This window comes from Myotis nattereri (assembly GCF_964212035.1).
Source record: "Myotis nattereri genome assembly, chromosome: 1".
NCBI classification, from domain to species: domain Eukaryota; kingdom Metazoa; phylum Chordata; class Mammalia; order Chiroptera; family Vespertilionidae; genus Myotis; species Myotis nattereri.
The window spans coordinates 201,864,853-201,886,715 of record NC_138075.1 but is presented as its reverse complement, the minus strand read 5'-3'; the positions used below and the strand labels follow the sequence as shown (position 1 = coordinate 201,886,715).

Here is a 21,863-nt window from a genome sequence, read left to right as displayed (position 1 = left end):
GAAGAAGTAAATCCCCTGAGGTTCCAATGCTTAGGAGAATGCCTAGATAATAGTAACAACTCAAAAAATAGTTGGTAGGTGAATAAGAGATTACCTTGGGGTAGGTTTCAAACAGTAGATATGTCTAAGTCAAAAATAGTAAGATCCTAAGCTTGGCACTTTCAGCTTATAAAGAGAATAGCCCAGTTACGATTATTTGAGTTGCTAATACATGGATGAGTCAGCACCCACAATAGTCTTAAGCACCCTAATAGCTAGCCTTCACTGAGTAATAGGATTTAGGATTCAGGATTAGCTCTAGAGATCCTCAGCAGTACCATTCAAATGACTCAGCTACTTGTCTTTGCTTTACCTGTAAACACATCTGATCCCACTGCTTTTGGCAGCAACCCTTGCTAGTCTCCCTTTTTTCTACATACTGCATCTTCTCTGTGTGTCTTTGTTTCTGCTCCATGCTCCTAACTGTGTTCTCTTCTGTGTGTCTTTACTTTTAAGAGTCTCTGTTCAGTACAGAGCAAACATAATGTGCAGAATGAATATTCAAGGACAATTTATTGCCCACTGCCCAGTCTTTATAGGTCTATCTTTTAATTAGAGTTGTGGCTAGCCAGGGGAAGTCGTTTGACCACAGTATGGTCAAATATGTATAAAATTAATTACTGTGGACATGGCACACCCTCAGAGAACTATTTCCTGTACTATATAACAACCACAAAGGGGATGCCAGTAGTATTGTGAGAACAATGGAAATAAAGCAACCTCTTGGGGTATCCCTGAGTTACACTTGCAGTAGTAAGAACTACTATTTGTTAAATATGTAATTATGTAGTAAGTGCTATGCTAAGTCTTTATTACATTATCTCAATGAATTCCAATAAAATGATGAGGAAACTGGACCTCAGAAAGATTGACTTGGTAACAGAGCTAGTAAAAGGCAAAGCTTTGAATTCAGTTCTTGTTGACTCCAAATTCTATCCTCCAATTGTGATACTATTTGATTACAGTTTCTAAAAGTGCAGCTCCACAGTGGATTTTAGGGGAACTATCACAGCTAACAGCACATCATGCTCAACTAAGAAAGGAGTGCTCATGTATAATGCATTAGAGAGAAGACCGACCTATGTGCATATGACTGCTTTGCCATGTTATGAACAATCAGATCCCCAAATCTCCTCAGTTGGCTGTTTCCCTGGCCATGGTGACAATGATTTATTCAGTTTATATCAACATATTTAAATCTACTTAACATCTATTGTGTCTATGTTCTAGATTTTGCGGGCATACAAAGATAAATGAGACATGGACCACAGTCTCAAAAACATAAAGTAGGAGATAAGTGAATAGCTTAATCATGACCATTCCAAGTGGAATGGGTAAATGTTATAGTAGAGACCTTAACAAGGTAACAAAGGCCAGGGTAAGGGAAAGATTAATTTGGCTTGAACCGAGGATTGGAAGGTCTTTGAGGAAACTGGACTAAACCAGTTTAGTTTAGTGGGTAAGTAGAATTTTGACTTCCAAGAAGAGGAAAATACAACCAAAGGCATAGATAAGGAAAAATACAAGAATGTAAGTGAAATAATAAGCAACCCTTTGTGTCTATAGCAGGGTACACCTAAGTGAGCAGGTAGTTAAGGGGGGAAAATGTTGGAAAAGTAGGTTGAGAAGATTGTTGAGAACCTTGCTTGTCAAAGAGGCGTCTGGTCATCTCTTTTTGGAGGTACAGCAAGTACAAACAATTGTATTCTTCCAAGTGAATCTTCCCTAAAATACAAATCAGGAAACCACAAAAATGCTGCCCATAGTGACTCCATACTAGACTATAGCCATCATTTGCATTCATGTGCAGCTGCAGGGTGGCAAGCCAGCATGAATTTTCTACCACGCTCCTGAAAACTGGGGCTCATGATGGCTATGCAGAGTTTCCTCTTCAAATATTCCAAATATGAAGGACACTGATTACACACATACATGCACACACTTACACCCAAGAAAGGGGATGGATTGAGGGAGGGAGAGATTGTACTGTGAGAACAGAAAGGATTTTTATTGACTTGTCTTTCATCTTGTGGAAGAAATGAGCATGATGCAGCATGTCTATTCATAGATCTCTAAAAACCATTTCTATTCAGGTGATCTTGTAAAATCAGGGAATGCATATATAACATAATGAATATTTAAATGTAATGGGAACCTCAGATCCTCCTGAAATTAAGGCATTTCAGTGACAACATCAGAAGGGGACTGACTCCAAAGGGATGAAAATTGTTACCATGGCAACTCCAAGGCTGACTCATTCATAGAGAACTCCTTAAACTTGTGGCATTAGAGAAATTGCTTGAGGAATTTTAACACGGTACCAAAATACACATTGCTCAATGCAGATGAGAAAATACATCAGCATACCCTTTTTTTTTTTCTCCCAAAGGCTCTTTCTGACATTTTTATATGAGATCTCTCCTGTCCTTCAGTCTCTCCCATGTTCAGGCTGGGGAAGTAGCTCAAGAGTAAGTGTGGAATATTGGAAGGAACTCAAGTTGCTATTAGGAAATAAAATTCAGCATTATGATTGAAGATATTACTTTAGTGGCCACACCGTTTGCTGATTCTTGATTTCTCCTCACATCTGACCAGGGGATTCGATTTTCAGTTTGCTTCAGCGTTACATGTTTTAAAAATAAATGTGCAAAACCAGAAGTAAGTTGGAGGTACAGGAAAACTCATAGTACCAGAAAGTAATAGAACTTTCTCTTTCTCAGTCTCCCCCTTTTCCTCTTTTTGTATTCGTGAAAATGTCATTTTTATAGGTGACACCAAGACATTTTCAGGCCTACAGTTCCTTTGGCTGCAATGGAAAGAGAGTGTAAAAGGAAACTGATAAAATTGAAAATGACATAAGTGGAGACAGGAGCAGATTTTATAGGATGAATGAAAGCATAGTCATTGCTCATTTAGGAACCTGAAGAACACTTAGGGAATACCAAGGTCACTGTTTCTCAAATTATATTCTGAAAATTAATAGCATACTACTCTCCTTGGAAGCATCTATCAAAAAATATAAATTTCAGAACAGTTCTCCTCAGAATCATACGAAGTGGCCCAAGTAGTCCTGGTGGAAATTACGTACATTGAGTGTGAGAATCATTGATCTAAGCAATGTACTCACTTTATCAGATGAAAGAGCTCCCTGTCTGGGAATTCGACTTGCCAAAGATTATCCATATGCTTAAAATTCACTTCTCCAGACCCTTAGATTATTCTCTTTAGCAAACCAAGTTTGCCACATGGATTTTTTTTTAAAGGTAACATATTTAGAAAATAATTTTAAGTGCTACAAAGGTTAGAAAATGACTAAATTAATACCTTTTAAATATGCTTAAAAGGAATGTGTTGGAATGTGACTCCACAATTTAACTAGAAATTTGATTGGCTGGGTGGTACAATATTCTGATCCATTTTTGTAGCTGATGTCTAACTTTGAAACATCCACCCACCTCCCTTAGTGGGTGGATAGGGCCCACTAAAAAAAAATAATAATATGCTTTAAAAAGTGAGCTTTACTTGTCCTTTACATCTTGCACTTTACATGAGAAAACACTTTTCTCAGCTAAAGATTGGAGTTTGTTAATACGTGTTTGGAGCGTTATCTATAGATTTGGATACTTATGCTATTCATCCTCAGCAATACTCCATCGCTTGAGTGATGACAGATGAAATGCTTGCATTCACACACTAAAACAGCATTTTGGTTCTCAGTCAGTGGAAAAAGAAACACTGATAGGCACTAAGCTTCTGTCCAGGGCCCTTGTCTTGCCTTAATACTTTGATAATTTTATTTAATCTGGTAGCCTTAGTGTTGATAAGGACTCATTAATCTGTACCCCTGATCTCTCCACTCCCTTATATCATCTATAGTATTTATATCTCTACTTTAAGCACTTCAAATTAATATCCAAACCAAAAGCATCGGTGTTTTTCTAAATTTAGTACTTTTCTAGCACCTATATTCTTTTCTGCCTCCCCCATACTTACAGCAACCAATTTAAATCTATTCTCTTTCCTTGCTATTTTTATCTCTCTTTTCCCTTTATATGACCCCTGTTTTTCTACCCCCATTCAGACTAATAGTATGTTAGTAATAGTACCTCCACTGTAATTTTAAATTGTTTTTTAACTGCGCCGCTGCCTAGGGATTTTTCTCATACTCTAGTCCATTGATTGGACAAGTAGGCTTTGGGCCTTCACTAGACTGCAGGCCCTGTGCTGAGCACTTGGGAATCACAAAACAGATGCACCCTCATGGAGTTCGCAGTACCGTGGAGGAAATAGAAGAGCACCCAGCAGGCTGCCCTGGACAGGCTGTGATGAGAAGGCACTGTGGGAGCATATGAGGGGCCGAACCCAGACCCTCTAGCTTCTGATGAGGGGAAAAAGTTACCATTTGGCTTTCAATTTGAGGCCTCCATCAGTAAGGGGTAACCAGGCAAAAGGGCAGGAGAGGATGAATGAGTGTTCTAGGCCAAGACTTCACAACAATAGAAAATACATTGTGTTTGAGTAACTGAGAAGAGACCAGAGTGGCTGGATGACAGAGTAAAAATGGAATCAAGTAAGAAGTGCAGCTGGAGAGACAGAAGCAGAGAGAGCACATTGCTTGCCCCGAGGGAGTTTGTATTTTTAACCTCATAACATTGTGGGCCCATTGAAAGTTGAAACTTTGGGGCAACATAATCATATTTGCAATTTAAAAAATTGAAATAACACTTTATCTGCCACAACAAATGGATCAGGGAAGAGCAAGACTGAAAGCAGAAGGCTAGTTAGGAGCCTAAACCCCGTAAATCAGGTGAGAAATGATAAAGGCCCAACTAGATTATAGTAGCTGTAAATAGAATAAAGAGATATTTTTATGAAATAGAAGTGCCAGGTTTTATTGATTTATTTAATGTGAAAGGTAAAGAAGAGAAGAGAGTCAAGAAAGACTCTCAGTTTCTGATTTGATCAATAGGGTGGGTGATTGTTTCATTCACTGAGAATGGGGGTGGAAATGGAGAAGGTGATTTCAGGGTCAGTGGTCATGATTCTGTTTGGGGCATGGATAGTTCCTTCTTTTAGCATTCCATCATCTTGGTGTTAGAGGCATGGATGTAGAATATAGTAGCCCCTACCTTCAACCAAAGTATGCTCACCCGCTTCTTCTAGAGTGTTAGGCAAAATAAACACAATCTAAAGGAAGAGATTCTTAACCTGTAGGCATGTGCCAAGTTTGCTTTTAGTCTGTCACTTAGAAATAATTTCTAGCAAGGGAAATATAGTTTCTGCCTTAACTAATGATTAAGGAGGCTTTTACTTGGAAGTGGTAAAATATTTTTTAATGTGAAAGACATTCTACCATCAGAAAATCATTCTCCTTTCTGTACTCTTCGAGGATTATTATGGAACAAAAATGTCATCTTTCCCTCAGCTAACATCTGAAGAATCATCCAGAGTAGTGATGAACAATTGATTGTGTTTAGCATTCCGTGGGGATGCTGCGGCCCACGGATAAGAGCATGGCAGTGGCCTTCATTGTCACCACCAGCTGATGAAGGGGAGTTCATGGGTAACACATCAGAGAGGACTGAAAAGTCTACATTAGAACTGAATGTTAATGATTAATTGGCATCCATAAAAAAGCAAAGAAGTCAGTCTTAAGAGATAAAAGCCATGTCCTAGGATGAAAACCTTTTGTGCTTGTAATACATACTTAGGACATTGCTTGTTATGTGACACAGTGGAATTTAAAGTAAGACAGAGTTGGGTTCAGAATTGCAGCTCTGGCATTTCCCAGCAGAGTTGCTTTGGGCATTCCTAAAACTCAGTTTCATCTATAAAAAGGAAATGTTAAATTCAACTTCATAGAGTTGTTGCAACATTTAAATAATATATAGGAAACACTTAATAAACTACTTGCCATATAATTAAACCTTCAGTAATAGGCAGCTCTCATTAAACTTGATAGCTAAAGAGAATAAAAAAATATGTTATATACTAACTTGTTATGTAATGTGTTAAGCTACTTGGTTTTCCTTATTTATTCAACTATAATTTTCAAAGTTTTTTAGACTATTACGTACCTTATTTCAAGTTATTATTCCAGCAGACTTGCTGATCATTTTCCTGCCCATCACATATATAAGAAGATTGATTTTTCAGACTAGTTGACAAATTTGCTTCAAGATCACAGAAGTAATGAACAATGAATCTTAAACTAGATTTCAACATTCTATTTTAGCCAGACACCTAGTTGAGCCCAGCCAGTGTGGCTCAGTGGTTGAGCGTCAACCTATGAACTGGGAAGTCACAGTTCATTCACAGTCAGGACACATGCCTGGGTTGCAGGCTCGATCCCCAGGGAGGAATGCAGGAGGCAGCCAGTCAGTGATTCTCTCTCATCATTGATATTTCTATCTCTCCCTCTTCCTTCTTCTCTGAATTCAATAATATATATATATATATATATATATATATATATATATATATATTAAAACTTAGTTGATGGCTCAGTTTGTTTTGGCATGGTGTTAGCATGGAGGTCTTATTCCTCGCTGGGTCCAGTCTGTACTTAAATATGCATGTTTGATAATGGACCAAGGATGACTATGAAGTTACATGAGAGGGAAATTAAATTTATCAGAACTATTAGCTTCAGAATTTACAAACCATTCTTTCCATGCTTCCAAAGAAATTTCTAGAGTTTGATTTTTTTTCCCTTCCTCTCTCATTATATAGCATAACATTGCCAAGATCCTTCCCTGCAGCAGTCTGCCAAGTCACTTTTTAGCCAGATCCAATAGAAGACCAACAGAAATTTGAGCAGATGCTCAAAATGAGTTTGAGCCACTGGTGATGGCCAATATGGATATTTATGTAGCTCTTTGGTTCTGTAAACCTGACCATGTTTTTTATAAATTTGAATTTAGCTCCATATTTAGAAAATGGTGCTACCAAAGGAGCAGACTGTGGCTTTATTTTTATTTACTTTAGCAAGTTATCATATTAAACTCCTGAGAATAGTATTATACTAGGCAAAAGATGCAATAAATACCAGTATTTGATATCTATCTATCTATCATCTATCTATTGAAAAACAGCGCTTTATTGCAGAATTATTTATAGTTGTAAAAATTTTGAAACAACTTCAATGAACATTAATATAATTATGATTAATTTCCATATGATAGTGTCTTTGTAGCCATTAAATGGAAGAAGCTATATCTCTACCCATTGATTTGGAGGAATTTCTGTGCTGTACCATTAAGGAAAGAAAGAGTCACAGAACTGAATATAATGCTATATTTTATTTAAAAAATATTTTTATTGATTTCAGAGAGGAAGAGAGAGGGAGAGAGAATCATTGATCGGCTGCCTCCTGGATGCCCCACATTGGGAGTCGAGCCTGCAACTTGGGCATGTGCCCAGGGGGGAAAATTGAACCGTGACCTGCTGGTTCATAGGTCAAACTCAGCCACTGAGCCATGCCAGATATATTTTAAAAGTAATGACAAAAGCTCCATCTATATGTGTATGTGTTCCTATATAACTGTATGAGCATGAGCAACACACAAAGTGTTGCCCACCAAAATACCAATTGGCTGGTGACAAAAAAAATGGGATGGAGGGAGAGAGGTTGATAAGCAATAAACAAATAAAAAACAGTGAATAAATAAATAGCTGTGGAAAAGGTAACAATTTTCATGATTAAAAAAGTAGTATATATAGAAGACTTTTTTATTTATTTAAGTAGATAGAAAGAATAGGTAGTCACCAAACTTTTATTAAGAGAACATGATAAAGTTGAAATTTGGGTATTATAATTTGCTACCCATTCTATTTGGAGAGTTCCTTGGTGTCCAAGAGATCATTACCCACAGTCTCCCAGAATTAATAATTTGGTGGAAATCCATCTTCCCCTTTGAAAGTCTGAAAATAAGATTCCTCAGAGTTAGCTAAGGATTTCTTCCTGGGAAGGTATTTAAAAGTTCTAAGAGATTATCAGAAATATTTGATTACTAAAAGAGAGATTACTGCATCCATTAACAATCCCTTCTTTTCCACCCTATAACTTTTTAAAAATTAAGAGAGCAAGAGAGAGAGAGGAGAGAGAGAGAGGAGAGAGAGAGAGAGAAACATCGAGGAGAGAGAACCAATGATTGGCTGCCTCCAGCACACCCCCTACTGGGGATCAAGCAGTGACCTGACCATGAATCAAGCTGGTGACCTCTTGGTGCATGGGAGACAACACTCAACCAACTGAGCCGTGTCCACCAGGGCCACCCCATTAATTTTGTTAAGCTTTCCTAAGGTCTTATTCTCCTCCAACAAAACAGTTCCAGACCTAAAATCCTTGCTGTTGACTACTCTATACACATTGCAAGATCGCAAATCACAAGAGAAAACTATGTTCCTAGGCTAGAAAATTATGTCATTTATTTTCCATCTCTTCTAAGCAGTGTGCGTGTGTGTTTTGATAGAATCTTGGTTTAATTCTGATTCTCATATCCTATCCCAGCTTAACTCACTGCCTAGTTGGCTTTTTCGAGTTGCCCTGAGTTCCATATACTGCTTACCGTTCTGGTCATATATTCATAGCTCAACTCAGAATCGTCAACCGCCACATTATGAATATTTCACTAGATCCTCCATGTAGCTGATTTGATTTCTGCTCTTATTTAGATATTGGGGAAAATAGACACACTAATTTTTTATGATCCTCTAGAACTAAGGAACTTTGAAAATAATCTAGTGTGTCATATATAATTAATTATATTGTTTAAAATGTCAGTGAAGTTTATGAATCATTTTCCTGATAAATTAATCATCAATCTAATATTATTTTATTTATAGTTTTGAATATTGACTAACTTGTAAATGAGCTTGAAAGTTTCACTGAATAGAGATCCATTTTTAAAGCTTTAGTATAAATAGGCTTATACTTCCAAGGTTTTGGAACTATCAATGAAATTTCATTTGATATACTTAAAAATGTTGAAAGTCACTGTGAATTCATTCCTAAAAAGTAACTTTGCTTTTAATGCCAGGTGTTTTTACCATCTCCCAGAAATTTATCAATTTTCTATATTAGTGGGAGTTATAGACTCATTAATCTTGAGTGGTTAGCAAATAGAATTCTGGATTATTAATTTTTTAGTTAACTGAAAGTCCTTATGTATATTATCTAAGGGTGACCAGTTTTTCAGAATTTAAGATGAATTTGCACTAACATGCTTAGTGCTAATATAAGGTGACCCAAAACACACAGCATTACCTAAGTCACACTTAGCTAACATATCTGAGCAGCTGCTATCCACTGTCCACTATGCTAGGGCCTAAATATAGAAACTTGTGTCCTTAAGGAGTTCAAAATCTAGTGGGACTGAGAAGTAATTACAAAATAAGTGCTACAATCAAAGTAGGAGAGTGTTGTGGGAACTCAAAGGAATGAGTGACTAATCTTAGAATCATATTTCCCAGGGGTTCTGTCCTCTTCTCACCTTGCACTGTCTCCATGGTGAGCTAATCCATTTCCAGGGCTTCATCTATCAACATGACTCACATAGCTGTTTGTTCTCCCCGAGTCCTGTTCTGGCCCATAAGGACTTACTTGGTACCTCTACGTTCAAATGCCACAGACACCCACAAAACAAACCAGCCCAAAACACATTAGTCATCCTCAGCTCCAAATCTTCAGTTCTCATTGTTATCTTACTCACTAAGGTCAGAAACCAAGTGGTCATCTTTGATGCTTCCTTCTAATCCCCCAATCAAAAGGTCACCAAATTCTGCCTTTAAGTGTTTCGCACACTGTTTCCTCTTCTTCACTCCCCTGTCAGGGATAACTCAACTCTGACTTATTTATCTATTCTGCAGGTTAATACCAGAGCTTGTTAAACTGATATTCTCCTACTTAATAATTTTGTCTCCTTGAGTAGGTAGCTGCCAATAAAGAAAAGTGGAACCACTCCAAGCTCTCTGAGTATGTCGACTGGAGGGAATTTCATGCAGAAATTTGGTTACACGGGTGATGGAAGAACTAAGAAGCCTACGGAGGGCAGCGGGCCAGCTTAGAAACAAGCAATGCTGAGTCTCACCCACTGGCCTATGAGTTACTTGAGGCAGGCAGGGGAAATGTATTCAATTTTTTCTCCCAGGCATCTGGTATAATACAATTATTTAAATACAGGGGTAGGCAAAAGTAGCTTAATAATAATAATAATACATAATGCAATAATTGATTAATAATAATTCAAGAATAAATTCATGATTTGTGTACTCACAGCTATATACCTATTTTTGCTCACCCCTGTATAGTCAATAATCATTAAATGTTGACAAAATGAATTAATTACTCTAAGAACCTAAGATCTTTTTGACTGAGAAGTTTCTAGAAAACTGTCCCTGCTTCAGGCCCATTTCAATATATCTTACCATGGAAACAACTCTAATTATTTGAGAATTTGAGTCTTTAGGTTCTAGAACATAAGACATTTAAACTGTTACCAAATGAAACAAATATTTTATCATATCCATTTTAAGAAATTGGATTCCTTGTATAGAAAAATGTTATATTTTTAAAGAAAATGAGTATTTATAGTTTCTACAATAGATATTAAATTACAAATGCTGAACTTCTTATATTGATGTCATCTCAGCTTCATCTAGTGAGACTCTCATGTAGGTCTTTACTTCAGAACACAAGTACATACTTTAGTTGTCATGCCAATGTCATATGTGTTTCATATATCACAATGTGCCCATGTGACTCTCATTTGGTATAGGCCTATAACTCTTAATGTTTTTATTCACTGACAAAGTTGGTTAATTACGAAATTGTTCAGAACACAATGCAAGGCTGACAAAAATATCCGACTACACAGATGGATGAACCAAATGGGGTTATTTAGGATGAGACAAAGGTAAAAAAAAGATTATGATCTCTGAGGCATAGCATGAGGCTACAGTTGGTAAAAAAAATAAATAAATAAATACCAATAATAAATAAGAATGTGGGCTTTGGCAACAATAAGAATGCCTGTATTTGGAGAACCAAGATGGCGGCATAGGTTAACGCCGGAGTTTGCTGCTCTGAACAACTACTTCAAAAGTGAAACCAAAAAACGGAAGGGACATCACCCAGAACCACAGGAACGCTGGCTGAGTGGAAGTCCTACAACTAGGAGGAAAGAGAAACGCATACGGACACTCAGAGGAGGCGCAGTGCTGAAGTCAAATTCTGAGGTGCGGAGTGCGCGCGCGGAGCGGGCTGGCGGCGGAGGGCGCGGTTGGCGTTTTCAATCGGGAGGGAGTCGCAGACTCTGAGCTCCAGATCCGGGCGAGTCTTTAGGGACCCAGACTCAAACGGGAGAAGCGGGTCTGCCTGGCTTCGGTCAGAGCGAGTGCAGCTTTCTCTCCGAGCTTTGCAGCGGGTGCTGGGACTCAGAGAGGCAGAGCCCCTGGGGACAGGACTGAGAGCCGCCATCACTGCTCTCTCAGGCCCACCCTGTTGATCCTGTGCGACCCGCCCCGCCCAAGCCCTGCACAGAGGCATTTGCCAGATAGCCTCAGGCAAACACCAGATTAGCACCTCCCTAGAGGACAGAAGTTCTCTCACTGCTGACACAGCTGATTCTCATAGCCACTTGGCCTGGAGGTCAAACCCTCCCTGGAATTAGCTACATCAAGATTTAACTATAAAACCACAAACAAAGACCACTAGGGGGTGCACCAAGGAAGCATAACAAAATGCGGAGACAAAGAAACAGGACAAAATTGTCAATGGAAGATCTAGAGTTCAGAACCACACTTTTAAGGTCTCTCAAGAACTGTTTAGAAGCCGCCGATAAACTTAATGAGATCTACAAGAAAACTAATGAGACCCTCGATGTTATATTGGGGAACCAACTAGAAATTAAGCATACACTGACTGAAATAAAGAATATTATACAGACTCCCGACAGCAGAACAGAGGAGCGCAAGAATCAAGTCAATGATTTGAAATGCGAGGAAGCAAAAAACACCCAACCGGAAAAGCAAAATGAAAAAAGAATCCAAAAATGCGAGGATAGTGTAAGGAGCCTCTGGGACAGCTTCAGGTGTACCAACATCAGAATTATAGGGGTGCCAGAAGATGAGAGAGAGCAAGATATTGAAAACCTATTTGAAGAAATAATGACAGAAAACTTCCCTCACCTGGTGAAAGAAATGGACTTACAGGTCCAAGAAGCGCGGAGAACCCCAAACAAAAGGAATCCAAAGAGGACCACACCAAGACACATCATAATTAAAATGCCAAGAGCAAAAGATAAAGAGAGACTCTTAAGAGCAGCAAGAGAAAGAAACTCAGTTACCTACAAGGGACTACCCATACGACTGTCAGCTGATTTCTCAACAGAAACTTTGCAGGCCAGAAGGGAGTGGCAAGAAATATTCAAAGTGATGAATACCAAGAACCTACAACCAAGATTACTTTATCCAGCAAAGCTATCATTCAGAATTGAAGGTCAGATAAAGAGCTTCACAGATAAGGAAAAGCTAAAGGAGTTCATCACCACCAAACCAGGATTATATGAAATGCTGAAAGGTATCCTTTAAGAAGAGGAAGAGGAAGAAAAAGGTAAAGATACAAATTATGAACAACAAATATGCATCTATCAACAAGTGAATCTAAGAATCAAGTGAATAAATAATCCGATGAACAGAATGAACTGGTGATTATAATAGAATCAGGGACATAGAAAGGGAATGGACTGACTATTCTTGGGGGGGAAAGGGGTGTGGGAGATGCGGGAAGAGACTGGACAAAAATCGTGCACCTATGGATGAGGACAGTGGGTGGGGAGTGAGGGCGGATGGTGGGGCGGGAACTGGGAGGAGGGGAGTTATGGGGGGAAAAAAGAGGAACAAATGTAATAATCTGAACAATAAAGATTTAATTAAAAAATTAAAAAAAAAAAAAAAAAAAAAAAAAAAGAATGCCTGTATTTTAAAGATACAACAGAACATGACGAAGAAGTAAGCACAACAAACATATGCAGAATGAATATTAACATAATACTAAATGATGGTAAGATAAAAGTTTAGAAATTAACAGCCTATCTACAGATACAATGATGAATTTCTGTTGCAGATGTACATAATGGTGACAGTAATATGCAAAACATTAATTTAAACTGGAGGTTCCATTAGAAACAGATGTTGTGTGGTTCATTTCAATTACAGCTTATATTGGTTTATTTGTCAGGCCATTTATTACTATATTTCGTTTTCATGAGATGCAAATTGTATGGTTTTCTTTGTCCTATCTTTGCAGGAGGTATTAGTTATTACACTTAGTCTCCAGGTTACTTCTTCATTGTGGTTGACAGAGGATTGTCTTGATAGAAGTAAATGTTTTCCCTCTCTCTCCTTGTTCTCTTGGTTAATAAAACTAATATGTCTTCCCCACCCCTTTTTATTCAGTCATTTAGTAGCTCTGGGTCTCAGATTTCTCATAATACCTCTTTCTTTTTTTTAAATCAGGAGATGGACCAGATGATTGTTTTTCCTGGGTTTCCTTAATGTGTATAATTATTGTTTAATGAGATTCTAATATGGATGTTGATCAGCATCATTAATATGGCTCTTTCTGATTAGAGGAAATAAAGATGGAATCAACTTAGCACAAGGAAAGTGGAGTTTGTCATAATGAGACAAGAGCACTCATTAGAGGTTGAATTATTGAACATGTCCAGACCTCGTAAGAACTAGAAATAAAAGTAGAAAGTCTCTGTGAACTTGGTTGTTCATTCTATAACAATATCAGACCCTTCCTCTGATGGCTATTTTCTGCATCTTTATTTTCTTTCTTCCTTTGTAGGGTGGCTTCTTCTTTTCATTCAGAATCTCTCCCATCTCCAAACCTCATAATAGCAGTGCAACCCTAGTTAATATCATGACCTTTGCACTGGTCATACATCTATTGTCTCAGATCCTTTATCCAATAGCAAATTTCTGGGAGAGGACTCTGATTGATCCGTCTCATCTTTTTGAGCCAGGCACAAGTTTATTGCCTGCCTGTGGATCAAGTGCTCTTAAGCAAGATATCTAGTCTCCATTTTCAAGGTGGATGGGGACAATATTAAATGATATAGAACTTGGCCTTGCTCAACCAGCAAGGGCTGTAGACAGGGCAGTTTCTATCACAAAGGGACTGTAAAAGTGGTAAACAACAATGCACAGCTCTACTACAGTCCTCCTTTGGGAGAAAACAACCTTAGCTTTGGAAAGAGCAGATATTGAGTTCATGTACAATGGAAAAATAATTTTCAGGAAAGAGAGATTTGTATTTGGGACCCCTTATAATGTATATTCACATGATGAAAGATAAAATACAAACGTGTGCAAGAACCCTGGGAATATATATATATGACCTGATTATATATGTGGCCTTTTTAAAAAAGAAAATTTTTAATTTTTTAAAAATTTCTTTATTGATTAAGGTATTACATATATGTCCTTATCCCACCATAACCCCCATGTGGCCTTTTTTGAAATAATTTAAAAAGGAGGGGTTGCTCGCATGGGCCTTATGAATGGATGCAATATTGTAGGATGTTAAAGCCCCATTTTTTCTCTTTACTAACAAATTAGACTGAAATTTGCTGATTGTGGAGGCAGCTAATAAGGGATGCTCACTTTTCCAACCCACTATGAAGTCTTCTTAGAGCTCATACTGGTAAAATGCATACCTCAATATATTTGCCTAACACATAACTCTTTTCCCCTATTTGGGTGCTAGATAATTAATGGATTTTTATCAAATGATTTCTCATGGTAAAGTGGCAAATTATACATGATCTAATGCCACCACTCACAAAGTGTCAAGGGGTATATTAAAGTCTTGGGGTAGACATATTAGAGTACATACTTTTCATAATAAATAATGATAGAAGATTTTGATATTTTTTATGATACTAAAAAGAAAGATATATTCATCTAATGTAGGGTTTCTTAACCCTGGCACTACTGACATTTTGAATCAAATAATTCTGTGCTGAGGTAACTGTACTGTGCAGTGCAGTATATAGGGGCATCCCTGGCTCTCCCCACAGATGCGAGTAGCACACAGCATTACTCCCAGTTGTCACAACGAAACTGCCTCCAGACGTTCCTAATGTGTTCGGGGCAGGGGGGTGGGGGGGTGTCAAAATTGCCCTGAATTTAAACTGCTATTAAAACAAGTGTAATTTTTATTCTTCAAAAGAATGACTTTCATTTGTTGTAAGTATTTTCTTATTTCTTTAAACATTTTTAGATTTAAAAAGTATGCCCTTCTGGAGCTCGATTGAGTACTCCAATTTGCTATCGTCTATCTTCCTTTTCCTCAATGAATTGAATTTTGTCATGCCTGAATTAGCCTGACCAATTTCATTAGCTCTCTCATACCCATTAATCCCATTAATTTGCCTCAGTATCAAAGAATCCCCTACGGCCTGTAGTTTCTAAATATGTCCCACTTCCATTTAAGGAGTAGCTTGCAAACCTGAGAAAGCAGATTGGATACTTGTAAATACTTGGGAAGAAAAATTATTTTAGAGGTTCCCACCAAATTATTAATACCTTTGATTTTTTTTCCTGAACTTTCATTCTCCCTGGAGTGCTTGCACTTTGGACTAATGAAGAATTAATAGAAAATCTGTTGTATGAGAAAAAAATACAATAATTTTAATCTTTTCATTTCTATATCAAAATAGGCTACACCAAAATGATGTCATAGGCTTTGTTATAGTCAGATGTCACTGTTCATATTTATATTAAGCTTTAGAGGGAAAGAATAATGCATTTAAGGCACAGTTTATCATCTCTCAGACACGTAGATCATAATGTCTGTCATAGAGAATTTGCCGATCTCACAAGGTTTGGAGAAGAATGGTGATAGTAGATATGAAGGGTTATAAAAACCACAGTGCACCCTCTGGGAGAAAGAGATTATTGTCTTGAGTAAGGTACAATGTAGATGGTACAAAAAGAAGAGATTGCTGTGCTTTAGGTCTTTCCAAAATGTTTATCATTATCATTAACTTCAAAAAGTTTTTATTAAGGTTAGGAATCTCATATGTCTCTATTTCATTTATCATATAATCAGGTTATAGATTAAAATAATAACCTTAGACATGCTTAGGAAGAAACCTTCTGAAGGGTACTTGTCCCACATCACCCATTTCCAAATGTAACATTGGAGCATAAATTTTCACTGAATTACTTCTTATTGAAAATAGGGTAAGTTATTGCTTTAATTTAAAACCATGATGTGACTTTTAGTCAATGTTTATTGAAAATAGTGTGAGTTGTGTAGAGCAAAGATCTTACTGCATGTGTATAGTTCTTTCTCTACGGGAAACAAAACAGTTTCCAGAAAGAGAAGGGAAAATCACACACCCACAACCCCCAACCCCCCAAATACACACACATTCAAATGTATGCAGAGATTACTCCTGCTTACATTATTTTCTCCTTTTCACTCTCCAATGTTTACTTACCACAAACTCATATTTTAATTATAGTGTGTATTATTACAGTTTTATTTTGTCATTATAATCTTTCATACTTGACAATAATAAATGTTTTCCCAGTACACATTAAAACTATTGAGGAGAATATGGAGTAAGAATTTCACTTCATGGTCTTATTCTGAGGAAATCCTTCATAGCACTCATGAGATTCTGGAAGTTTATGGGTATTCAACATGAGTATTTTTTCCTATTTATTGAATTTATTGGGGTGACACTGGTTAACAAAATTATAAAGGTTTCAGGTGCACAATTCTACAACACATTATCTGTACACTGTCAAGTCTCTGTCCATCACCATTTATACCCCTATACCCTTCCCCACCTCCCCTCACCACCATCCCCCCCACATTGAAACATGTATTCTATTGCTGATCATGCTGATTCCTATGGCAGAATTTACAATAACATGTCTTTGGCTAGTTATTACTTATCTTACACTGGCTGAATTACAAATAAGAAACCAACACCAAAACTTACAAGTGATCACAGTTGGTTGCTTATTTTCATGGTCAAAGAGGTCCTCTGCCTACAAGTACTTTAATAAGCATCTCTTTAAAAATAGAAATGCTTATGAAAATGAATATGTAATTTGGAAGTATGATATAAATCTTTAAATAGCAATGAGCAATTTTGAAGATAATATTTGTGTAGCATGTTATAGTTTCTAAAGTACCTTCACCATAATTTTCCCAAGTAATGCTCACAGTAAGCCAGTAAAATGCTATTATTTCTAAAATGAGGCATTCAAAATATAAGGGGTTAAGTTAGTTGGTCATGGTTACATAGCTCTGCATGTGGTAGATCTTGGAATCAAGGTATTTTGGAATCTAAAGATCCAGAATTTTTCTAATTCATTTCCCTCTGGAAAGGTATGATGTTAATTTAAAGAGAACACAGATAAGAATGGTAGCAATTAACAAGGGAATTGTGTATAAACCTGTGGGTTCCTTTGTAATTGAAGGTAAGGTGGAAGGAAGTTTTAGACATTTAAAGGGAATATTGCATGATTAATAGCAAATAGCATATATCCTTGTCATTGAACAAGAAATAATAAGCTTTGAATTATTGCAAGATGGTTTCTGAGTAAATAGTGTAAGCATTCTTGAATATAATGGTTAAAGGGCACTGAAACTCATTATCCAGACTGAATATTGTGTTATTCTTAAGAAATGCATAAATATCCATCCAGAGATCTAGATAAAGCACAGTTTGCCCACATGTGAGGCATGATGTGAGTCAATGTTTCTCAACTAGTGAGTGGTATGTAGTGTACATACCACTCTGTAAAGCAATGGCATTGCACCAACATTGTGATGTCATTGCTACCATTTTTTTTTTTTTAATGGACAACAATCATTTGTATTATTGGATTTCTTTAACCCTGTCTGATGTGGCTCATTTGGTTGGAGCATTGTTCCATACACTAAAGGGTGGTAGGTTTGATTTCCAGCCAGGGCACATACCTGGTTTGGAGATTTGATCCCCAGTTGGGGCACTGCAGAAGGCAGCTGAACGATACTTCTCTCTCTCTCTCTCTCTCTCTCTCTCTCTCTCTCTCTCTCTCTCTCTCTTTCTCGCTCTCTCTCCTTTCTTCTTTCCTCTCACTGAAATTTAAAAAAATAATAAAACCAGAAAATACAAAAACAGACAATTGCAGATCTAAAATAATCATTCCCTTTCTATAATTTTTAGTGTAACCTTTTATAGGAGGTGAGAAAGCAAACTCAAGTACAAACCTATCTCTGACCTCAAACAAATTCCTGAAACAAAGCAGGAATGAGAGTAAGAGAAGAACTGATGAGCAGTTCCACCACTGATGTCGTTCTCAGGCCAAATAAACATCTCCATCCAATGCTTTATAAACTACCTTTCAGGACTATTAGACAAGTTGTCATTTCTAGAAAGATTCAGATAATGGTATTAATAATCTTCATAGGGCAAACAACAGTATTTATTCAAAAGGCATTCACAGTTTGCAAAACACCCTCTCCTTTTACGTGCATACATTTTTAGTTATTACTTAGCAAACATTCCCTCCAAACATGTAGTAAATATAATATCCAGAGGTCAATTTTTGTGAACATGGCTTGGTATAATTTTCCTTTTTGACCTTCCCTGTGATATCATCACCTTAACGTCAAATATTAAAATTCAATTAAATGTTTTTTTCCTGTGTTGGTGGGAATGGCTGTGCATGCATCTAATTATTGCTGTAGCACCTCTAACCTATTGGTTGCCTTGTGCTTAGAGGTGCAGATGTCAATATACTCACTCACATGTATCCCCTTAAGGGACAGCAGGGTGAGACCATGTGTCTCTGGGCATTCACAATACCACAAGCTATCACCTTCTTAACAAAAGTCTTCAGATGATGATGATGATGATGATGATGATGATAATGACGATGATAATGACGATGACAGTAAATTCGTTTTTGTTGTTTGTTTCCTTTATTTCACAGGATTATACGCTCACCATGTATTTCCAGCAGTCTTGGAAAGACAAAAGGCTTTCTTATTCTGGAGTCCCGCTAAACCTCACACTAGACAACAGGGTAGCCGACCAACTCTGGGTACCAGATACGTACTTTCTGAATGACAAGAAATCATTCGTGCATGGGGTTACAGTGAAAAACCGAATGATCCGGCTGCATCCTGATGGAACAGTTCTGTATGGGCTCCGGTGAGTGGCTTGTGTTGCATGTTTTACTGTTGTTGTTGTGTTTTATGTTTCTTTCTTGAGGAAATGGGCAGAGGGGAGAGAAGCAAGTAAGAAAATACCTAGACTCTTTTATCTGTATAATGCAATTATATTAAAAACCAGAAAAATCTCTTTTGGAACCATTTGAGCTAAATCTAGGCAACTTTTTCCATTGAAGGTGAGTGAATTATTTGCCTTAAACTTTAAATAATAAACGGTAGTAAGAAAATGTCTGCCAGACAGAATTCACATCTAGGTTATTGTAGAAGTTATCTATTTTTTTAACCAATTGCTTAATTATCTTAGAGCCACCCAGACTGAACTGTGTTCTAAGTATTCAGTATAACTACTTAATTATAAAAGGGAATTGGGTAACAATATTTTAAACTAGTAGGACAATATTTGTGGTGACTTTGAGAAGATCCAAAGTGTTTGTTTTTTTTTAATTCTTGATTGTTTAAAGTATTACATATAGTATTACATATGTCTTCTTTTTCCCCCATTGACCTTTCCCCAGCCACCCTCACCCCCCAGCACATGCCCAACATGGTTTTATTCCCTGAAATATCTATGTTTTACCTTGTATATTTAGGCATATGATTCATATTGAATTAATTTTTATTACATGTAAAGTAGGGATTGAGGTTCAGTTTTTCCATATGGCTATCCAGTTATTCCAGCAACACTTATTGGTGCCTTTGACTGAATAAGTAGGAGTCTATTTCTAGGCTCTCTTCTCTTCTATTGTTCTACTTGTCCATCCTTAGGCAGTTTCACAATACTTTAATTGCCATAACTCTGTTAAATTACCAAGTCAAGTACCACAACTTTGTACTTACTGTTTAATATTGTTTTGGATATTAAAGGTCCTTTGCATCTGCCTACCAAAAGAGACTGCTGGGATTATAATCAAGATTGCATTGAATCTGTAGGTCAGTTTAGGGAGAATTGACATGTTAAAATTATAAAGTCTTTTAATCGATGAACATAATATATCTACATTTAGTTAATTTATGCTTAATTTATATCAGCAATGTTTTACACCATAGTGGATTTTGTTTTAATTCTTTGCATCTTTGAGAATCAAGTAGAAAAGAGGTATCATACACTTATAGAGGTCTATTATTTTATTTTATTTTTAAATTAAATCTTTATTGTTCAGATTATTACAGTTGTTCCTCTTTTTTCCCCCCATAGCTCTCCTCCACCCGGTTCCCACCCACCCTCTGCCCTTACCTCCCCCCGCCCACTGTCCTCATCCATAGGTGTACGATTTTTGTCCAGTCTCTTCTCGCACCCCCCACACCTCTTTACCCCCCGAGAATAGTCAGTCCACTCCCTTTCTATGCCCCTGATTCCATTATATTCACCAGTTTATTCTGTTCATCAGATTATTTATTCACTGGATTTTTAGATTCACTTGTTGATAGATGTGTATTTGTTGTTCATAATTTGTATCTTTACCTTTTTCTTCTTCTTCCTCTTCTTAAAGGATACCTTTCAGCGTTTCATATAATACTGGTTTGGTGGTGATGAACTCTTTTAGCCTTTTCTTATCTGTGAAGCTCTTTATCTGACCTTCAATTCTGAATGATAGTTTTGCTGGATAAAGTAATCTTGGTTGTAGGTTCTTGGTATTCATCACTTTGAATATTTCTTGCCACTCCCTTCTGGCCTGCAAAGTTTCTGTTGAGAATTCAGCTGACAGTCGTATGGGTACTTCCTTGTTGGTAACTGACTTTCTTTCTCTTACTGCTTCTAAGATTCTCTCTTTGTCTTTTGCTCTTGACATTTTAATTATTATGTGTATTGGTGTGGTCCTCTTTGGATTCCTTTTGTTTGGGGTTCTCTGTGCTTCCTGGACTTGTAAGTCTATTTCTTTCACCAGGTAGGGGAAGTTTTCTGTCATTATTTCTTTAAATATGTTTTCAATATCTTGCTCTCTCTCTTCTTCTGGCACCCCTATAATTCGGATGTTGGTATGCTTGAAGTTGTCCCAGAGACTCCTTACACTATCTTCATATTTTTGGATTCTTTTTTCTTTTTGTTTTTCTGGTTGGGTGGTTTTTGCTTCTTCGTATTTCAAATCTTTGACTTGATTCTTTTGATCCTCTAGTCTGCTGTTGGAACTCTGTATAATATTCTTTATTTCAGTCAGTGTATGCTTAATTTCTAGTTGGTCCTTTTTCATATCCTTGAGGGTCTCACTAGATTTCTTGAGGGTCTCACTAAATTTATCGGCGGTTTTTAGAAAATTCTTGAAAAACCTTATAAGTGTGGTTTTGAAATCTATATCCAGTAGTTTTCTTTCCTCCATTTCTGTCATTTGTGACCTGTTTCTTTGTCTTCGCATTTTTATGATTGCCTGTGTTGATAGAGTGGCTTTCTGTGCTAGGTGTCCTATAGGGCCCAGTGGCTCAGCCTCCCCAATTACCTGAGGTGGATATTCTTGGTGCACCCCTTTGTGGGCTTTGTGCACAGTCTTGTTGTAGTTAAGCCTTGATTGTTGTAGGTATCACTGGGAGGAATTGACCTCTAGGCCAATTGTCTGTGAGAATCAGCTGTGCTTGCAAT

General features: G+C 37.2%; 1 protein-coding gene across 2 annotated transcripts in view; it reads left to right on the top strand.

Annotated features, from left to right (window-relative positions):
• GABRB1 (gamma-aminobutyric acid type A receptor subunit beta1) overlaps nt 1–21,863 on the top strand; it is a 365,506-nt gene that overhangs the window by 125,793 nt on the left and 217,850 nt on the right. For both annotated transcript variants that reach the window (XR_013995819.1, XM_081088362.1), the window contains exon 4: nt 19,051–19,271. Coding sequence is in view for 1 of the 2 variants with exons in the window: in XM_081088362.1 (XP_080944488.1) it covers nt 19,051–19,271 (221 nt within the window). In the remaining variant the exon portion in view is untranslated. The remainder of the gene's footprint in view (nt 1–19,050; nt 19,272–21,863) is intronic.